The sequence below is a fragment of the Perognathus longimembris genome, chromosome 3, assembly GCF_023159225.1.
Source record: "Perognathus longimembris pacificus isolate PPM17 chromosome 3, ASM2315922v1, whole genome shotgun sequence".
NCBI lineage: Eukaryota > Metazoa > Chordata > Mammalia > Rodentia > Heteromyidae > Perognathus > Perognathus longimembris.
Window position 1 is genome coordinate 63,067,804 of NC_063163.1, and position 16,717 is coordinate 63,084,520.

The window sequence follows — 16,717 nt, forward strand, 5'->3', positions numbered from 1 at the left end:
AGTCCAAGCCCAAGGACTGGCAAAAAAAAAAAAAAAAAAAAAAAAAAAAAACCAACTGGGGGAATCTTTTCTTTTCTGCCTGGCAAAATAGGCACTTGCTGACAAAGAACAAGCTCTTAAGCACCCAGCAACAGTCCTAGGACTTGAACTCACAGCCTGGAAGCTGTCCCTGAGCTTTTTTACTCAAGGCTAGCACACTATCACTTGAGCACAGCTCCACTTCTGGCTTTTTTTTGATGGTTAATTGTAGATAAAAGTCTCACAGAGACATGCACCAGTGGCTCATGCCTGTACGCCTAGCTGCACAGGAGGCTGAGAGCTGAGGATCATGGTTCAAAGCCAGCTTGGGCAGGAAAATCTGTGAGACTCTTATCTCCAGTTAACCACCAGAAAACTGGAAGTGGCTCAAGTGGTAGAGCACTAGCCTTGAGTAAAAGAGCTCAGAAGTAGTGCCCAGGCCCAGAGTTCAAGCCCCATGACTGACAAAGCCTCAATTTCCTGCCTGGGATGGCTTTGAACCACAATCAGATCTCAACTCCCTGAGCAGCTAGGATTATAGGGATAAGCCACCAGCGCCTAACCAGACAAGACATTTTGATTGGCTAAAAGTCAAAATAAAAAGGTTTCAAGGGCTGGGAATATGGCTTAATGGTAGAGTGCTTGCCTTGCATGTAGGAAGCCCTGGGATCAGGTTCAATTCCTCAGCACCACATAAACAGAGAAAGCCAAAAGTGGCACTGTGGCTCAAGTGGTAGAGTGTTACCCTTGAGCAAAAGAAGTCAGAGAGTGCTCAGGCCCTGAGTCCAAGCCCCAGGATTGGCAAAAAAAAAAAAAAAAAAAAAAGTGGGGGGGTGGGGAGGAATCAGGTTTCTGAACAGAAATAAAAAGAATTTGAGGCAATCCTCAAGTAGTAGAGTTCCAGCCATGAAAAAAGCCAAATGAGAGCACAGACCTCAACTTCAAGTCTCAGTATCAGCACACACAGAGAGAGACAAATATGAGAAAAGGATAGAGAAATATAAGAAAAAACATTGAGAAAAAGGAAACAATACTACCTGTCATGAAAAGCAGTTAGAAGGCATAATATTAATACTAGATGTAATAAGAAAAGAAAATCCAGTAAATGAACTGGGGTAAGACTTTTAACATCTGAATTTGGAAGGGATATAATTCAGCCCAAACAGGCTACCTTCTTCCCCTTTCTTTTTCAAAGCAAAATATATCGATCCCATCCCAACTTCCTCAAAGTCTTAATACTTGTTCCAGCATCAACTATAAATCAAAAATCTCATCTAAACATCTAAATCAGAAGAGAATCAGGTGGTATTCAGGGTGTGATTCATGGGCACATTTCCTTTTCAGCTCTAAATCTGAATTCAGACAAATGGGTCTGTTTCTTAAACACATTTGTCAGGCCAGTGATGTAGCTTAGAGGTAGAGTACTTGGAAAGCATGTTCAAGGGCTTGGGTTTCATTCCCAGCACTGGAAAGAAAGAAATGAAGTACACGGTAGGAGGTCGTTAATCCCAAGCAAGTTTTAAAACTTTTAGGGCTGGGGATATGGCCTAGTGGCAAGAGAGCTTACCTCGTATACATGAGGCCCTGGGTTCAATTCCCCAGCACCACATATACAGAAAATGGCCAGAAGTGGTGCTGTGGCTCAAGTGGCAGAGTGCTAGCCTTGAGCAAAAGGAAGCCAGGGACAGTGTTCAGGCCCTGAGTTCAAGGCCCAGGACTGGCCAAAAAAAAAAAAAAAAAACTTTTAAAAAGTGCAAAGAAACATGGACTAAGGTAGCATTTTAATTCAAGTGTTTCTAAGTTTTGTTTGGATATATGTGTAGAATTTTGCCACAAAGAAATTCAGCAGTTCAAAATTATTTATGTCCTGTGATGAGAAAAAACGGTTCAGAAATCTTACCAATGGGAATTTTAGTGGGCATTTTACCAAGAAAGATACCAAAAATGTTATGCTCATAAGTACAGGATGTGAAATTGAACTAATTTAAACTTGTTTTGTTTATTGCTACATCACCTATTGTGCTGTTAATTTGAAATGTCTAGGAGGTACTTTTAAATTTCAAAATCACATTGTAACTTCTACGAAAATGGAAAAATACCAGAATTTTGATCTTTTAATTATTTTCCCAGATGCTTGAACAAACACAGAGCCAAACAAAGAAGGAGACAGATCATCTTATAGAAGTTGTAGAGAAACAGTTTGATAAGCTTTTTGCTTCTCTTGAGTCTAGGTAATGTAACTGGGGTTTTAAACATTGACTTGTCATTCTATTTATTTGTTCAGAAAAAAGGTAACTTTAAACAATTTGTACTTTAAAATATTTGGCTGTTTACCTACCCAAAGCTACATAAATGACTTCAGAGTTAACTAACTTTTTACTTAAAGTAATTAGTAAAGAAAAACATTTTTTCAAAGACCTAGCTTATGGGCTGAGGATATGGCCTAGTGGCAAGAGTGCTTGCCTCATATACATGAGGCCCTGGGTTCAGTTCCCCAGCACCACATATACAGAAAATGGCCAGAAGTGGCGCTGTGGCTCAAGTGGCAGAGTGCTAGCCTTGAGCAAAAAGAAGCCAGGGACAGTGCTCAGGCCCTGAGTCCAAGCCTCAGGACTGGCCAAAAAAAAACCTAGCTTATGTTTTAGAATTCAAAATAACTGGGACAATGAAAACATTACTACTTCTACATAGTTCTATCGTTTTCTCATGTGTTTATTTGCATAGAGCAGAAAGCTTTCTGACAGGCATTACTAAGCAATACCATTGCTTTTTTCAAAGCTCTTTGATAAATATTATTTTAAGACACATTATGGATTCTCTCCATTAGGCATTTCAAGGAACAGGCTTATAAAACTTGTGGCATATTCAAATAATACATAGTAGTGTTACTTGTCCATTTAACTTTTAGATAAATACCTAATTTTCTTAGTACTCTGAAGGCTGAGGCAGAAAAATCAAAAGTTCAAGACTAGGCTAGGCTTCAGAGTGAGAACCTGTCTCAAAACAAGAACAAAAGAAAAACCCTCCTTACAATGTCTGGCACATAGGTTCAATCTGTGATGCATAAATTACTCATAGCTGAACAAACACATAGTTCGGGGTTTTCTTGGCAAGTGCTATCCACAGAGTTACAACTGTAGCCCTTGGTTTACAGATTAGTACTACCTCACATCTCTTCTTTATTTACACAATTACATGATGTTATTCAAGTCTTCTAATACCTAATCCCCATACATCATTCATGTACAGGAGTCAATTTTTTTAATGGAAAAATATACATGACAGGGCTGGGGATATGGCCTAGTGGAAAGAGAGCTTGCCTCCTATACATGAGGCCCTGGGTTCAATTCCCCAACACCACATATACAGAAAACGGCCAGAAGTGGCGCTGTGGCTCAAGTGGCAGAGTGCTAGCCTTGAGCAAAAGGAAGCCAGGGACAGTGCTCAGGCCCTGAGTTCAAGGCCCAGGACTGGCCAAAACAAAACAAAACAAAACAAAAATATATATATATATATACATGACACAAAATTTATCTTTCTAGCCACTTTCTTCCTCTTTGAGAAGTAATTACATTTTTTTTCAAATTTTTATTATCAAACTGATGTACAGAGAGGTTACAGTTTCATACGTTAGGCATTGGATACATTTCTTGTACTGTTTGTTACCTTGTCCCTCATACCCCCATTCCTCCTCCCCCTTTCCCCCCCTGAGGTGTTCAGTTCACTTACACCAAACAGTTTTGCAAGCATTGCTTTTGTAGTTGTTTGTCTTTTGTTTACCCTGTGTCTCTCAATTTTGGTATTTCCTTTCAATTTTCTACTTCTAATACCAGTATACACAGTTTCCAATATACTCAGATAAGATTACAGAGATAGTGTAGGTACAACCACAGGAAGGTGATACAAGAACATCATCAATAATAGAAGCTACAGATACAGATGGGACATTGAAAGTAGTTACAACTGTGATATAACAATCGTTTCCATAACATGGAGTTCATTTCACTTAGCAAATAATTACATTTTTAAATGTGGCAGTACCAGGGCTTAAACTCGGGGCCTTGTGTTCTCAGTTTCCTTGCTCAGGGCTGGTGCTCTACCACTTGAGCCATACTTCCAGTACAGCATTTTGCTTGCTAATTGGAGATGGAGTATCATAGCCTTGTATGCTTGGGCTAGTTTTAAACATCAATCCTCCAGGTTTCAGCCTCTAGAATTATAGGTGTGATCCTCCAGAGCCTGGTATTAAACCACTTTTAAGTGTACAGGTTAGTGGCAGGTGGTAATTCTGTGTTTTAAACTTTATAAACTTTTCCACAGTGACAATATGTATCATTTTACTCTTCCCACTAGTATTACACCAAAGTTTCTAATTCTTTCATTATCCTTTTCTTTCCCCCAGTCCTGGGGCTTGAACTCAGGGCCTGTGCACTGTCCCTGAACTTTTGTTCAAGGCTAATGCTCTATCACTTGAGCCACAACACCATTTCTGGCTTTTTTTTTTTTTTTTTTTTGGCCAGTCCTGGGGCTTGGACTCAGGGCCTGAGCACTGTCCCTGGCTTCTTTTTGCTCAAGGCTAGCACTCTGCTGCTTGAGCCACAGCGCCACTTCTGGCCATTTTCTGTATATGTGGTGCTGGGGAATCGAACCCAGGGCCTCATGTATATGAGGCAGGTACTCTTGCCACTAGGCCATATCCCCAGCCCCTCTGGCTTTTTTTTTGGCATAGTTTATTGGAGATAAATTTCTTGTGCTTTCCTGCAAGGGCTGGCTTTAAACCAAAATCTTCATATCTTAGTCTCCTGAGTTGCCAGTTTTAGAGGTGTGAGCCACTGTGCCTGGCTCATTATCTTTTTTTTTTTTTCCTGGTACTTGGGCTTGAACTCAGCTCGAAGACTGTTTTTGTGGAAGGCTTTTGACTGTTCAGTTATGAGTACAATGCATCCTGATCCATGTCATCCCTTCTACCCATCCTCCCCCATCTCTCCTAGCTTGCATTTCAATTATTGTATCTTCAAGTTTGCTGATGCATCCCTCCCCTCTCTTTTCTCTCCTGTCCTCCTTACTATGTAGCACAAGCTACCTTTACACCCACAATCTCCTGAGTAGGTAGAGTGCTAGGATTACAGCCAGGAACCACCATACCTGGCTGTGATTCATTCTTCTTCCTATTCAGATGTGTAATTGAACCATTCTAGTAGGGTTTTTTTTCCTTCAGTTATTATTTTTTCAATACAAAATATAGTCTATTTGGTTCCTTCTTTATTTCTATGTTAATATCATTTTTATTAGCATTATTTTATTATGCCATTTATTCCTCATTTCTTCAGTTCATTGTGGATGTTTTCCTTTAACTCTGGGATTATTTAAGACTATAATTGTACATCTCTTTACTAAATCCAGTGGCCATGCTTCTTCAGGAAAGATTCTACCATAGCTTCTTCCTTTAAATTGACCTTATTTTTTCTTGTTATAGTGGTTGTTCCTTTGTATTCTGGTGATGTATATACTGAAACTTGGACTTGGACATTTGGAAAACCAGCAACCTTCCTCAGACTTCACAGTGTGGTTTTTGCTAAAGTACTTCTCCATTTGAATAGCTGGATAGTCTCAGCTTTTATATCAGCCTGAAGTGAAGGCCTAATGTCTTCTCAGATCTTTTCTTTCTTTGCTTTTTGTCTTCTCAGATCTTTTCTTTCTTTGCTTTTTTTTTTTTTTTTTGGTAGTACTGAGGTTTGGACTCAGGGCCTTGGCCTTGCTGGTTCTATTACCACTTAAGCCTTGCTCTTGCCCTTTTCCCTCATGCTTACTCATTATCCTTGCCTCTCTGTCCTCAGTCACTTTGCACAGCACTTTACACTCCCTGTTTGTCCTTTCCCTGCCCCTTTCTCTTCCCCTCTCCTTTTCCTCCCCCCCTTTCCTCTCTCCTTCCCTTTTATGTACTTAATTTCAAATAAATTATTGCATTTTTTGCACAGGATCATCCTGGGACTTTGATCCTCTTCCCTTCAGTCTTCCAAGTATGGATTGGGTTATGGATTACAACGTTGAGCTTGTTGATTAAGATGGCCTCTCACTTTTTGGCTACGCCACCCTAAAACATCCATTATCTCCATCTGTGCTTCCTGAATTGTTGGACTTACAGGTGTGAACCACTACACCTGGCCTTTTCTCATGTGTGTCAGAGCATGTGTCTTCCTGGATCCAAATATAGCTTTTTAAATTACCCTATATACACAGTTGCTTTTATATTTGCAATATTCCAGTGAGTTTTATACAAGCTTCTCTGAGGCTTCAGGTGTGTCTCTACATGTAATCTCTTGCCCAGGCATCTGTCCCTATCTTTTCAGAGCAGTACTCACTATTCTTCTCTGTCTGATACCTAAAACAAAATACCAGTACTTGCAGGCAGTGCCACACCGGTGAAAGCCATGTCAGTCAGTTCTCTTGTATTCCTCTGATGGGGAGAATTAGCAGCTGTCTACTCCTAACAGACTGAGGAGACAAGTAAAAATGCCACTATTCTGATTGAAGATGAGTCTCATGGACTTCTTCCCCTGGCTAACTTCAAACTGTGATCCTCAGATCTCAGCCTCCTGTAGCTAGGATAATAGGCATGAGCCACTGGTGCCTGTCTTGGTTTGGTTTGGTTTGGTTTGAGCATTTTCTTTTTAAATACTGTATTGTTATTGTAAAGGTGATGTACAGAGGGGTTACAGTTACATAAGTCAGGTCAAAATGAATACATTTGTTTTTGAACAGTGTCGTCTTTTCCTTGGTTTTTCTCCCAGTTTTTGCCTCTTGTCCTTTCCCCACAAGTTGTATAATTCATTTTTAACATAGTTCTAGTAAATGTCATTGCTGCATTTGTTTACCTTTTGTCCCAGCATTTCTGTGCTCTCCCTTACCTTTCCCAAAACAAATAAAACTTTCTTACAAGTCAAAAGGTACAGAAATAAAAAACAATGACAAAGGAGAAAAAATTAAACAAGAAGCAAAATTAGGGGCTGGGGATATAGCCTAGTGGCAAGAGTGCCTGCCTCGGATACACGAGGCCCTAGGTTCGATTCCCCAGCACCACATATGCAGAAAACGGCCAGAAGCGGCGCTGTGGCTCAAGTGGCAGAGTGCTAGCCTTGAGCGGGAAGAAGCCAGGGACAGTGCTCAGGCCCTGAGTCCAAGGCCCAGGACTGGCCAAAAAAAAAAAAAGAAGCAAAATTAACACAAAACCTCTCATTTCCATTTTCTGGAGTTCATTTCAATAAACATCTTATATGATCATATGCCTATGGCTATTGGACCTTTGATCCCCTCCTAAGGATATCCTCCTTTGGTATCACTGTGGTAAATGTCTGGAGTCTTCTATGGTTTATCACGTCCAAGTGTATTTTTTGTTTTCTACCAACTAGTGTGTTATACATTCATAGGCACTTTCTAGTTGCAACAAATGAGCAAAAACATGTAGCCTATATTTCTTTGGGACTACCTTACTTAATATAATTATTTCCAAGTCCTTTTCATTTCCTTATGAATGGTGCAAAAATCATTGTTTCTGATGGAAGCATAAAATTACATTGTGTGATTGTGTGTATACACACACACACACACACACACACACACACACACCACACATTTTCTTGATCCATTTGTCTGCTGAGAGGTATCTGGGTGGATTCCATATCTTGGCTATGGTAAGCAGTACTACAATGAACATATTTGTGCTGGTAGCTTTAGTGTGGCCTTTTTTGTGGTCTGTTGGATAAATAAATGCCTAGGAATGAAATTTTTGAGTCATAGGGAAGCTCTATATTTATATAGTCTTTGGGGACCCTTCATACTGCTTTCCAGAGTGGTTGAACAAGTTCCTGTTCCCACCAACAGTGTAGTAGAGTTTCTTGTTAGCCACATCCCCACCAGCATCTGTTATTGTTAGTTTTCTTGATAATGGCTATTCTAATGGCAGTGAGATGGAACCTCAGTGTTACTTTGATTTGCTTTTTTTTTTTTTTAAGGCCAGAGATATTGAACGTTTCTTCATGTGTCTATTGGCCATTCTTCTTCTGAGAAGTCTGTCTTTAAGTCTTTAGCCCATTTATTAATTGGAGTGCAATTTCTTTGAGGGTTTATTTTGGGGGGGCTTAACTTTTTTTAGCTTTAAGTATATTTTAAGTATGAGGCACTTTTCCAATGCATAGCTAGTAAATATCTTCTCCCATTCTATGGGCTACTTATCTTGATAGCTATGCTCTTTGCCATTTAGAATCTCTTCAGTTTGATACAGTACCATTTTTCCAGTTCATTGATTTGGTGTGATTCTGAATCTTTACTTAGGAAGTTTTGGTCCATGCCTAGGAGCCCTTGTGTTTTCCCTACCACTTCCTGTAATATTTTCAGGGTATCTGGCCTTACCTTTATCCATTACAAATTGATTCTGGTGCAGGATCTAGCTTCAATTTTCTGCATGTGTTAGCCAATTCTGCCAACATTTGTTGAAAAGGTTGTCTTTTTGGCTCCCTTATCAAATGCTAGATAGCTACAGGTCTGTGGGTTTCTGTGTCTTCTATTTGTCCTTGTCTTATTCTTGTGCCAGTACTGAGCTATTGGTTTATTTTTTTTTACAGTGGCTTTGTAATAGAGTTTGAAGTTTAGTATTGATATTCCTCTAACACTGTTTTTCCTGCTAAGGATTTGGCTATTCAGGTTTTTTTTTATTCTATATGAATTTTTGGATTGCTTTCTCTTTCATTGAAGAATGTTGTTGAGATTTTGATGGTTATTGCATTGAATTTGTAAATAGCTTTGAGCAGTATTGCCATTTTCATGATGTTATTCTTTCCAATCCAGGAGCCTGTAATCTTTTATCATTTCCTCATATCTGCTTCAATTTATTTTTTATGAATTTTAAAGTTTTCATAAAAGAGGTCCTTCATATCTTTGGTTAATTCCTAGATATTTTTTGAGGCTACTAGAAATGGATTTGCCTTCCTAGTTTCAGCTTAGCTCTTCTCATTGTTGACATACAGAAATGCTACTGATTTTTTAGGGCTAATTTTATATTCTGCTACTTTGCCAAAGTTTTGGATCAGCTCAAGTAATTTGGGGGAGGAGTCTGCAGGGTTCTTTTAAGTACAGGATCATGTCATCTGCAAAAGAGTATGGATAGCTTTGCTTCTTCTTTCCCTATTTGGATCCCCTTTATGTTTCTCTCTTGCCTTCTTGCTCTGCTAGGAAACCAGTACTATATTGAAGTACTATATTGTTTCATTCCTGATTTGGAGAAAATGGTTTTAACTTTTCACTATTAAGTATAATGCTGACTATAGGTTTTTCATATATAGCCATGATTATATTGAGGAAAGTTCCTGGATTACTAGCTTCTTCAGAGCATTTTTCATACAAGGGTGTTACGACTTTGTCTAATTCCTTTTCTGCATCTTTTGAGATGATCATGTGGTTTTTGTCCTTGCTTCTGTCAATTAGGTCTGCTGATTGAGTCCTGAAGTTCTTGCAAGCTCGTTTCTTGTTTCTTGGATTTGTTCTGGATAATTGTCTCCTCTTTATTAAATATCTAATCTGTAGCAATCCCTGAGACTGTCTTCTACATTATCTGTTCTGCTATCTAGACTTTCTACTTTGTTTTTTCTCTGCCTTCTAACAGGTCATTTTTGGTGGCTTCTATCTCCTTTTTGTTTTCTTTTAGGTCTGATATGGACTTCTTGTTTGCCTGTGTCTTTACATATCCTTTAGCTGGACGACTGTTTTTTCATTGGGCTCCCTTTCTTTCTCTTTTAATTAATTTCACATTGTGTTTGTAGACTCTTAAGAATTCTTCTACTAATCTTTGGTTAGTCTCATCATACTCACAAATTGCCTTGGCGTAAGCTTTCTGTCTTCTCATTAATCATATTTATCAGCATTGTTTTTAAAGCATTTTGACAACTGTCTTCTATGTCCTAGATTGTGTGTTCAATTACCAGGCTTATTTTCTGTGGGAATTAAGCTTTTTGTCTTGCCATTTTTCTTGTGTTTGTATGGTTTGTTATGCCCACTTGGAAACTCTTTTGATTTTAATTTTTGGGGGATACTATGTTCTTCCTAATAGCTTGGTTGATTAACCAGTCTATGGAGTCAGATTTTTGTTGTTGTTGGTCATGGGGCTTGAACTCTGGGCTCAGGCACTGTCTGTGAACTCTGAATCTCAAGGCTAGTGCTCTACCACCTTGAGACACAGCACCACTTCTAGTTTTCTGTTGGCTAATTGGAGATAAGAGTCTCATGGACTTTTCTGCCCAGGGTGGCTTTGAACCACAATCTTCAGACCTCAGCCACCTGAGTAGCTAGGATTAAAGGCATGAGGCACCAGCACCTGGCTTGGAGTCGTATTTTAAGAGTGTGAAGTGGAGGACTAGAGTTTAGCCAAGTTGAGATGCTGTAATATTAACAGTTTTATGAATGAGACATTTGCTCACATCACTAGCACAGAGTGCTTTTTTACAGCTCAGTGACACAGGGAGCCACATGAGAAATGACAGCAAGGCTAGAGGAAGCACTGCATAGTGTGACTTCATGATTCTTCAAAGAAGCTGATTGGTAACTCCAGGAAGCATGGCCATCACACTGTGGTGAGGCTCCTGTTTCCCAGGTGGTTGGCTAAACCTGGGGCTTGCCACAGTGGCAGTACAAACAAGGCAGGCTATACCTCCACCAGGCATTTCTTCTTATATTTATTGACTGTTTTCCAGAATTCCTGAAAAATTGTATTAGCTAGTTTTGTATGGTGAAGGATAATTTAGAATTTAGAATTTTCAGTATAGATTAATTTCTGTGTTAAAGTAATTGCATTATGCTACAGAAAGGATTTTGAGTTAGGAGTAATGAAGTCACAATATAACCTTTTAAAATTTAATTTTATTGTCAGGATGATATACAGAGGGGTTACAGTTTCATACATAAGGTGTAGTGAGTACATTTCTCATCAAACTTGTTTCCCACCCCCCATACAATATAACCTTTCTAAAGGAATATTTTAGCATTTGCAGTTAATTGGAATCTTAGGATTTGGTGATACCTGTTTTAAATCTCATTAAATCTATTTAATATATATCTGCTAATAGAAATCTTAAAGTGCAAAAGTCAATCTTTGTAAAAGGTGATCACAGATGTGTATCTGTAAAGGAATAAGAAATTTTATGATAGACCCACTGGCTCATGATACGGTATGATAGCTATTCAGGAGACTGAGATGTAAAGATGGATGTTCAAAACCAGCTCAGGAAGACAAATCTGAAAGACTCTTCTCTCCAATAAGGGAAAAAAACACCTCACAGAAATGGAGATATTGCTCAAGTGGTATACCACTAGCCATGCAGCTGTGAGAAGAAAAAAAAAGCTAAGAGCAAGTGAGAGGCTCTGAGTTCAAGCCCCAGTAATGGGAACACACACACACACACACACACACACACACACACACACACACACACACACACCCCCCCCCACCCCCACCCAGAATTTTCCTTGGTATTCTGTGACAGTTATTTGTGATACAATTGTATCCCTTTACAAATTTGCTGTTTCTCTAATTATGAATACATATTTAAACTATAATACACTTCTGTTCATTGACTAACTGAAAATACCATGTGATAATTTAACTACTGGAATTTCTTCTATCTAGTACTTAGTTAATGTGACTCATTTAACCATTTTAATTCATCACCTAATGAAATTACCCTTTCAAATACTGTTCAGTCGTTGTAAATTCATATTTATACAAATGTTTATGAAATACTGAAAAATAACTTGAGTGTCTTAAATGAAGGAAAAAGAAATTGTGTGAAGAACTTGTAAGAAATACAGATGATTATTTGTCAAATTTAGTATTGACTAAAAACTACCTTGAAGAGAAAAAAAATGACTTGGATGCAGCTATGAAAATAGCAAGAGAATTGAAATCAGCACCTTCTCTGAGAACATACTGTGACCTTACTCAGGTAATTTTAATAGTTCATGATGTGAATTAGTTCATAAACCTTTGAATATGGCATTTAGGACTTAAGAATTTGTTTTCCAGACCACTCTAATCTATGTAGGCTCTCCATGACTGATGATGGAGTATGTCTCAGGGAACCTATTGTAAGTTGAAAATATCATTAAGTCAAAAGGGCATTTAACATAACTAAACCAAATATAACTTAGCCCAGTGCACTGGAGAGGGTAAGTTATTTATTCTCACGATTAAAAGGTTCTCTGCAACAGCCCAGCATTGTGAATGGGGTCATACTGCATATCACTAACCCAGGGAAAAGATCCAAATTCAAAAGTCACAGTAGAGTTTCTACTGATTATATTTCTTTTACACTTGTGTGAATTTGAACAATCATAAGGTGAACTATCATAACTAGGGGGTCATTTATATTCACACTTATTTAGAGTTCTCGTATATTTGAATTCTGGGACAAGACTATTAAATTTGGTCTTTGTTATTTTTTTGCCACTAAGGAAATAGTACAATACGTGATCTGATGGCAAGTTGGATGACACTGAGGTGAAAGTAGATTTTATATTAGTCAGTTTTCTGTCACTAGAGCAGACAACTGAGACAGTCAACTTACAAAGACAGAAGCTTTATTTTGGCTCAGTTTTGAAGGTTTTAGTCCATGGTTGGGTGGCTCCTTTGCTTTGGGTCTATGGTGACACATCATGGTGGGACTATTTAGTGAAGTAAAAACCACTAGCCTTAGTAACCAGGAAGAAAAAGAGGAAGGAGCTGAGGACACTGTTTTCCATAGACAAAGAAATGTGTGCACTAGATCGAAGTAAGATATTTGAAGTCATTTAACTGCCTTCAGTGTCTTAACTTTAAAGGTATAGGACTTTCTTTCTTAGTCTTATCTTCCTTCTGCTACATAACCTGGGAGACACTGGAAGGTAAAGATGATAAAGTTTCATCTTCTGGTTTAGTTAGGAAAATGAGGCAAGGAAAAGAGCATTTGAAAAGAGCAACACAGGCACTAGATGAATCTAAGAATTGTCTCTGATGGTATAGTTTTACTCAGTTATTAGCTCTTACCTGTTGCTATCTGTTATTCTATAGCTCCAGAACACATTTAAACTTTTTTTCATTTTCACTTTCTTATTGTTATTATAAAGGTGATATCTGAGGGATTACAATTACATAAGTCAGGTAATGAGTACATTTCTTTGTGGACAATGTCACCCCTTCCCTTGTTCCCTCCTAGTTTTTCCCTCCCATTCCACCTACAAGTTGTGTAGTTCATTTTCAACATAGTGTCTACTGAGGACCACTGCGACATTTGTTCACTCTTTGTCCCTCTATTTCTGTGTCCCCACCTTACCATTCCAAAGACAAATAAACAACCAAACAAAAAGAAAAAAACCTCTTATTTCCATTTCCTGGAGTTCATTTTTATACTACTTCAACTTTAGGGGGAAAAAAAAAGCCATAAACATGGATTTGTTTGAAATCTGTCCTTAACTTTGAGTACCTAAAATCAAGCCTTAAATTCAGTAATGAAATAACTTCCTCTTTCAGCAATATTTGTGAAAAGGGAAAATTCATGTATAAATTACACCTCTCTTTTAATTCTAGATTATTCGAACTCTGAAATTAACATTTGGCAGTGAATTATCACAAGTTAATTATCTTAAACCAAGGAGCCCTCCCAGGTGAGAAAATCATAATTCAGGTCAGCATAGCAAGTATAAAATATATTTAATTCTGAGTTTATTAAGATAGCAAGCAAATATAATTTGAAATTTGGGATCATAGATGTTTCCCAAGTCAGCAACTAAATTAATTACGATTTATTTTAAATAAATTAGAAAGCCTTTTATTTGCTTTTGGTGCTAGTACTGGAACTGGTCCCAGGACCCAGGCCCTATGCGTTTTTTTGCTGAGGGATAGCACCCTGCCACTTGAGCCACAGCTCCATTTCCAGCTTTTTTTTAGTGATTAATTAGAAGCAAAAGTCTTACAGGCTTTTTTTCCCCAGGCTGGCTTTGAACCTGATCCTCAGAGATCTCAGCCTCCTGAATAGCTAAGATTACAGGGATAAGCCACTGGCACCCAGTTCATGTTTTATTTTAAATCAGTTGTTTTGATATCAGCAAATGATTTCTGTTTATAAGGAACATATTAATTTATGAGATCATTTTTATGCCAATGTTTTGTTTTAGGTTGAATATGAATTGCAGTGAAATTATCTGCATGTTCAGTAATATGGGAAAACTTGAATTTGAGGCCCCAACAAAGTAAGTATAACTTTTTATGAGTGACAGTATGTGAATGTGAATTGGAGCTTGATTTGAGTGATAGAGCACTAGCCATGAGTGAAAAAAGCCAAATGAGAGCATGAATCCCTGGGTTCAAGCCACAGTACCAGCACACAAAAAGGCATATTCATGTATGGCAATTTCCACAAGCAAACTCCCTATTACAAATTTATGTTAACTCTAAAATTAACTTCTCTATGCAGTTTTGGTGAAAGTTTTTATGTTTGGTTGGTTGGTTAGTTTTTTGTTTGTTTTCTGGTCATAGGGCTTGAATTCAGGGCTTAGTTGCTGTCTCAGAGCTATTTTGCTTAAGGCTAGTACTCTACCACTTTGAGCCACATCTCCACTTCCAGTTTTTAGATGGTTAATTGAAAGTTAGAGTCTCACAGACTTTCCTTCCCAGGCTGTCTTAGAACCATGATCATGATCCTCAGATCTCAGCCTCCTAAATAGCTAGGATTATAGGTATAAGCCAAAAGCATCCAGCTATATGCAGTATTTTTTTTTTTTTTTTGGCCAGTCCTGGGCCTTGGACTCAGGGCCTGAGTACTGTCCCTGGCTTCTTCCCGCTCAAGGCTAGCACTCTGCCACTTGAGCCACAGCACCGCTTCTGGCCGTTTTTCTGTATATGTGGTGCTGGGGAATCGAACCTAGGGCCTCGTGTATCCGAGGCAGGCACTCTTGCCGCTAGGCTATATCCCCAGCCCTATATGCAGTATTTTTAACAGGCATAGAACAGATCACTATACCATGGTATACATGTTGAAATTTGTTTAGTCAACAAACATGGAACACTGATTTTAGTGCTAGAAACTAACATCCTAAATCAACATATAAAAGATAAAATGCAACTGTGATTGTTCAAACTTATACTTAGTTCTACTTGTTATATATGTACAGTTCACACCAGTACATAGGAGGCTGAGGCAAGAAGATCTTGAATTCAAGGCCTGCTTGGACTACATAGTAAGATCTTGACTCAAAACATCGAAAACATAACTAAAAAAAAAGTGTAATTGCTGCTTTAGTATGAACAGAAATTGTGTTGGAAGGAAGGGCTGATGAGTTCTTAATGAAGAAGAGGACTGAAAAGATATTTTATTTTGCCTCATCCACAAAAAATAAGTAACAAGTTTAAAGAACAAAAAGAATGGGGGTAGAATGGCCTATACTCTGAACTCAGGAAACAACAAATGCTGGAGGGGCTGTGGGGAAAGAGGAACCCTTCTCCATTGTTGGTGGGAGTGCAAATTAGTACAACCACTTTGGAGAACAGTATGGAGGTTTCTCAAAAATCTCAATATAGACCTACCCTATGACCCAGCCATACCACTCCTAGGCATCTATCCTAAACAGCAAAACCCAAGATATCAAAAAGACATTTGTACTTCCATGTTTATCGCGGCACAATTCACAATAGCCAAAATATGGAAACAACCCAGATGCCCCTCCACAGACGAATGGATCCAAAAGATATGGTACTTATACACAGTGGAATACTACATAGCGATTAGGAATGGTGAAATATTGTTATTCGCAGGGAAATGGTCAGAACTTGAACAAATAATGTTGAGTGAGACAAGCCTAGAACACAGAAAACAAAGGGGCATGATCTCCCTGATATATGACTATTAACAAAGGGAGATGGAGAGACAGTAGAGACCAAGTCTGTGAACACTGTATATGTTCTTGATACATTGTATATTGCATATGTGTCTACCTGACTTAGACAAGGGATGGAAAAACAGGTCGTAAGATATCACAAGAAATGTACACACTGCCCTACTATATAACTGCACCCTCTTTGCACAACACCTTGTAAAAAAATTTATGTTCAATTAATAAAAAAATAAATAAATTTAAAAAAAGAATGGGGGTAGACATCTGATAAGAAAAATAAACAAATAGGCAGTGAAATAGAATGTTACATTCAGAAAATTTCTTGATGTAATTCCATTCTAAATCTCTCGGTGCAAAACTAGAAGCTAATTCTTAAAAGACTTTGGATGCTATGTGATTTTGTTGTAACTTTGTTTCCTAGGTATGTTCTATCTGGCGTGGTCTTACGTCTTTTATGCAGCCATAACAAATACATGAAAGTAGATGACATACAAAATTAGGAATCTATTCCCTCACAATGCTGGAAACGAATTATACTTATGTTAAATGCATGTCTTCTGTTGGAGGAGACAGACAAAATTGTGTCTTCACTGAATTCAAGTGGCTTTTTTTAGGCTAGGTACATCATGAGATAACTAAAACAAAACTAATTTTTTCAGTTCTTGCAAAAATTGTGATTATAGATTTAATATCCTTAAACTGTCCAGATATGTGAAGTCGATAGGGAGTACAGTGGACAAATAATTGGTTAGCTATGGGCTAGTTGTTACTGAATAAATATACCCAG

At 38.1% G+C, this 16,717-nt stretch overlaps 1 protein-coding gene across 1 annotated transcript in view; it reads left to right on the forward strand.

The window, feature by feature from the left end:
* Rnf17 (ring finger protein 17) overlaps window positions 1-16,717 on the forward strand; it is an 85,500-nt gene that overhangs the window by 10,900 nt on the left and 57,883 nt on the right. The window contains 4 exon segments of the mRNA XM_048340844.1: window positions 2,149-2,249; window positions 11,837-12,008; window positions 13,628-13,704; window positions 14,215-14,289. Of these exon segments, the coding sequence (XP_048196801.1) occupies window positions 2,149-2,249; window positions 11,837-12,008; window positions 13,628-13,704; window positions 14,215-14,289 (425 nt within the window).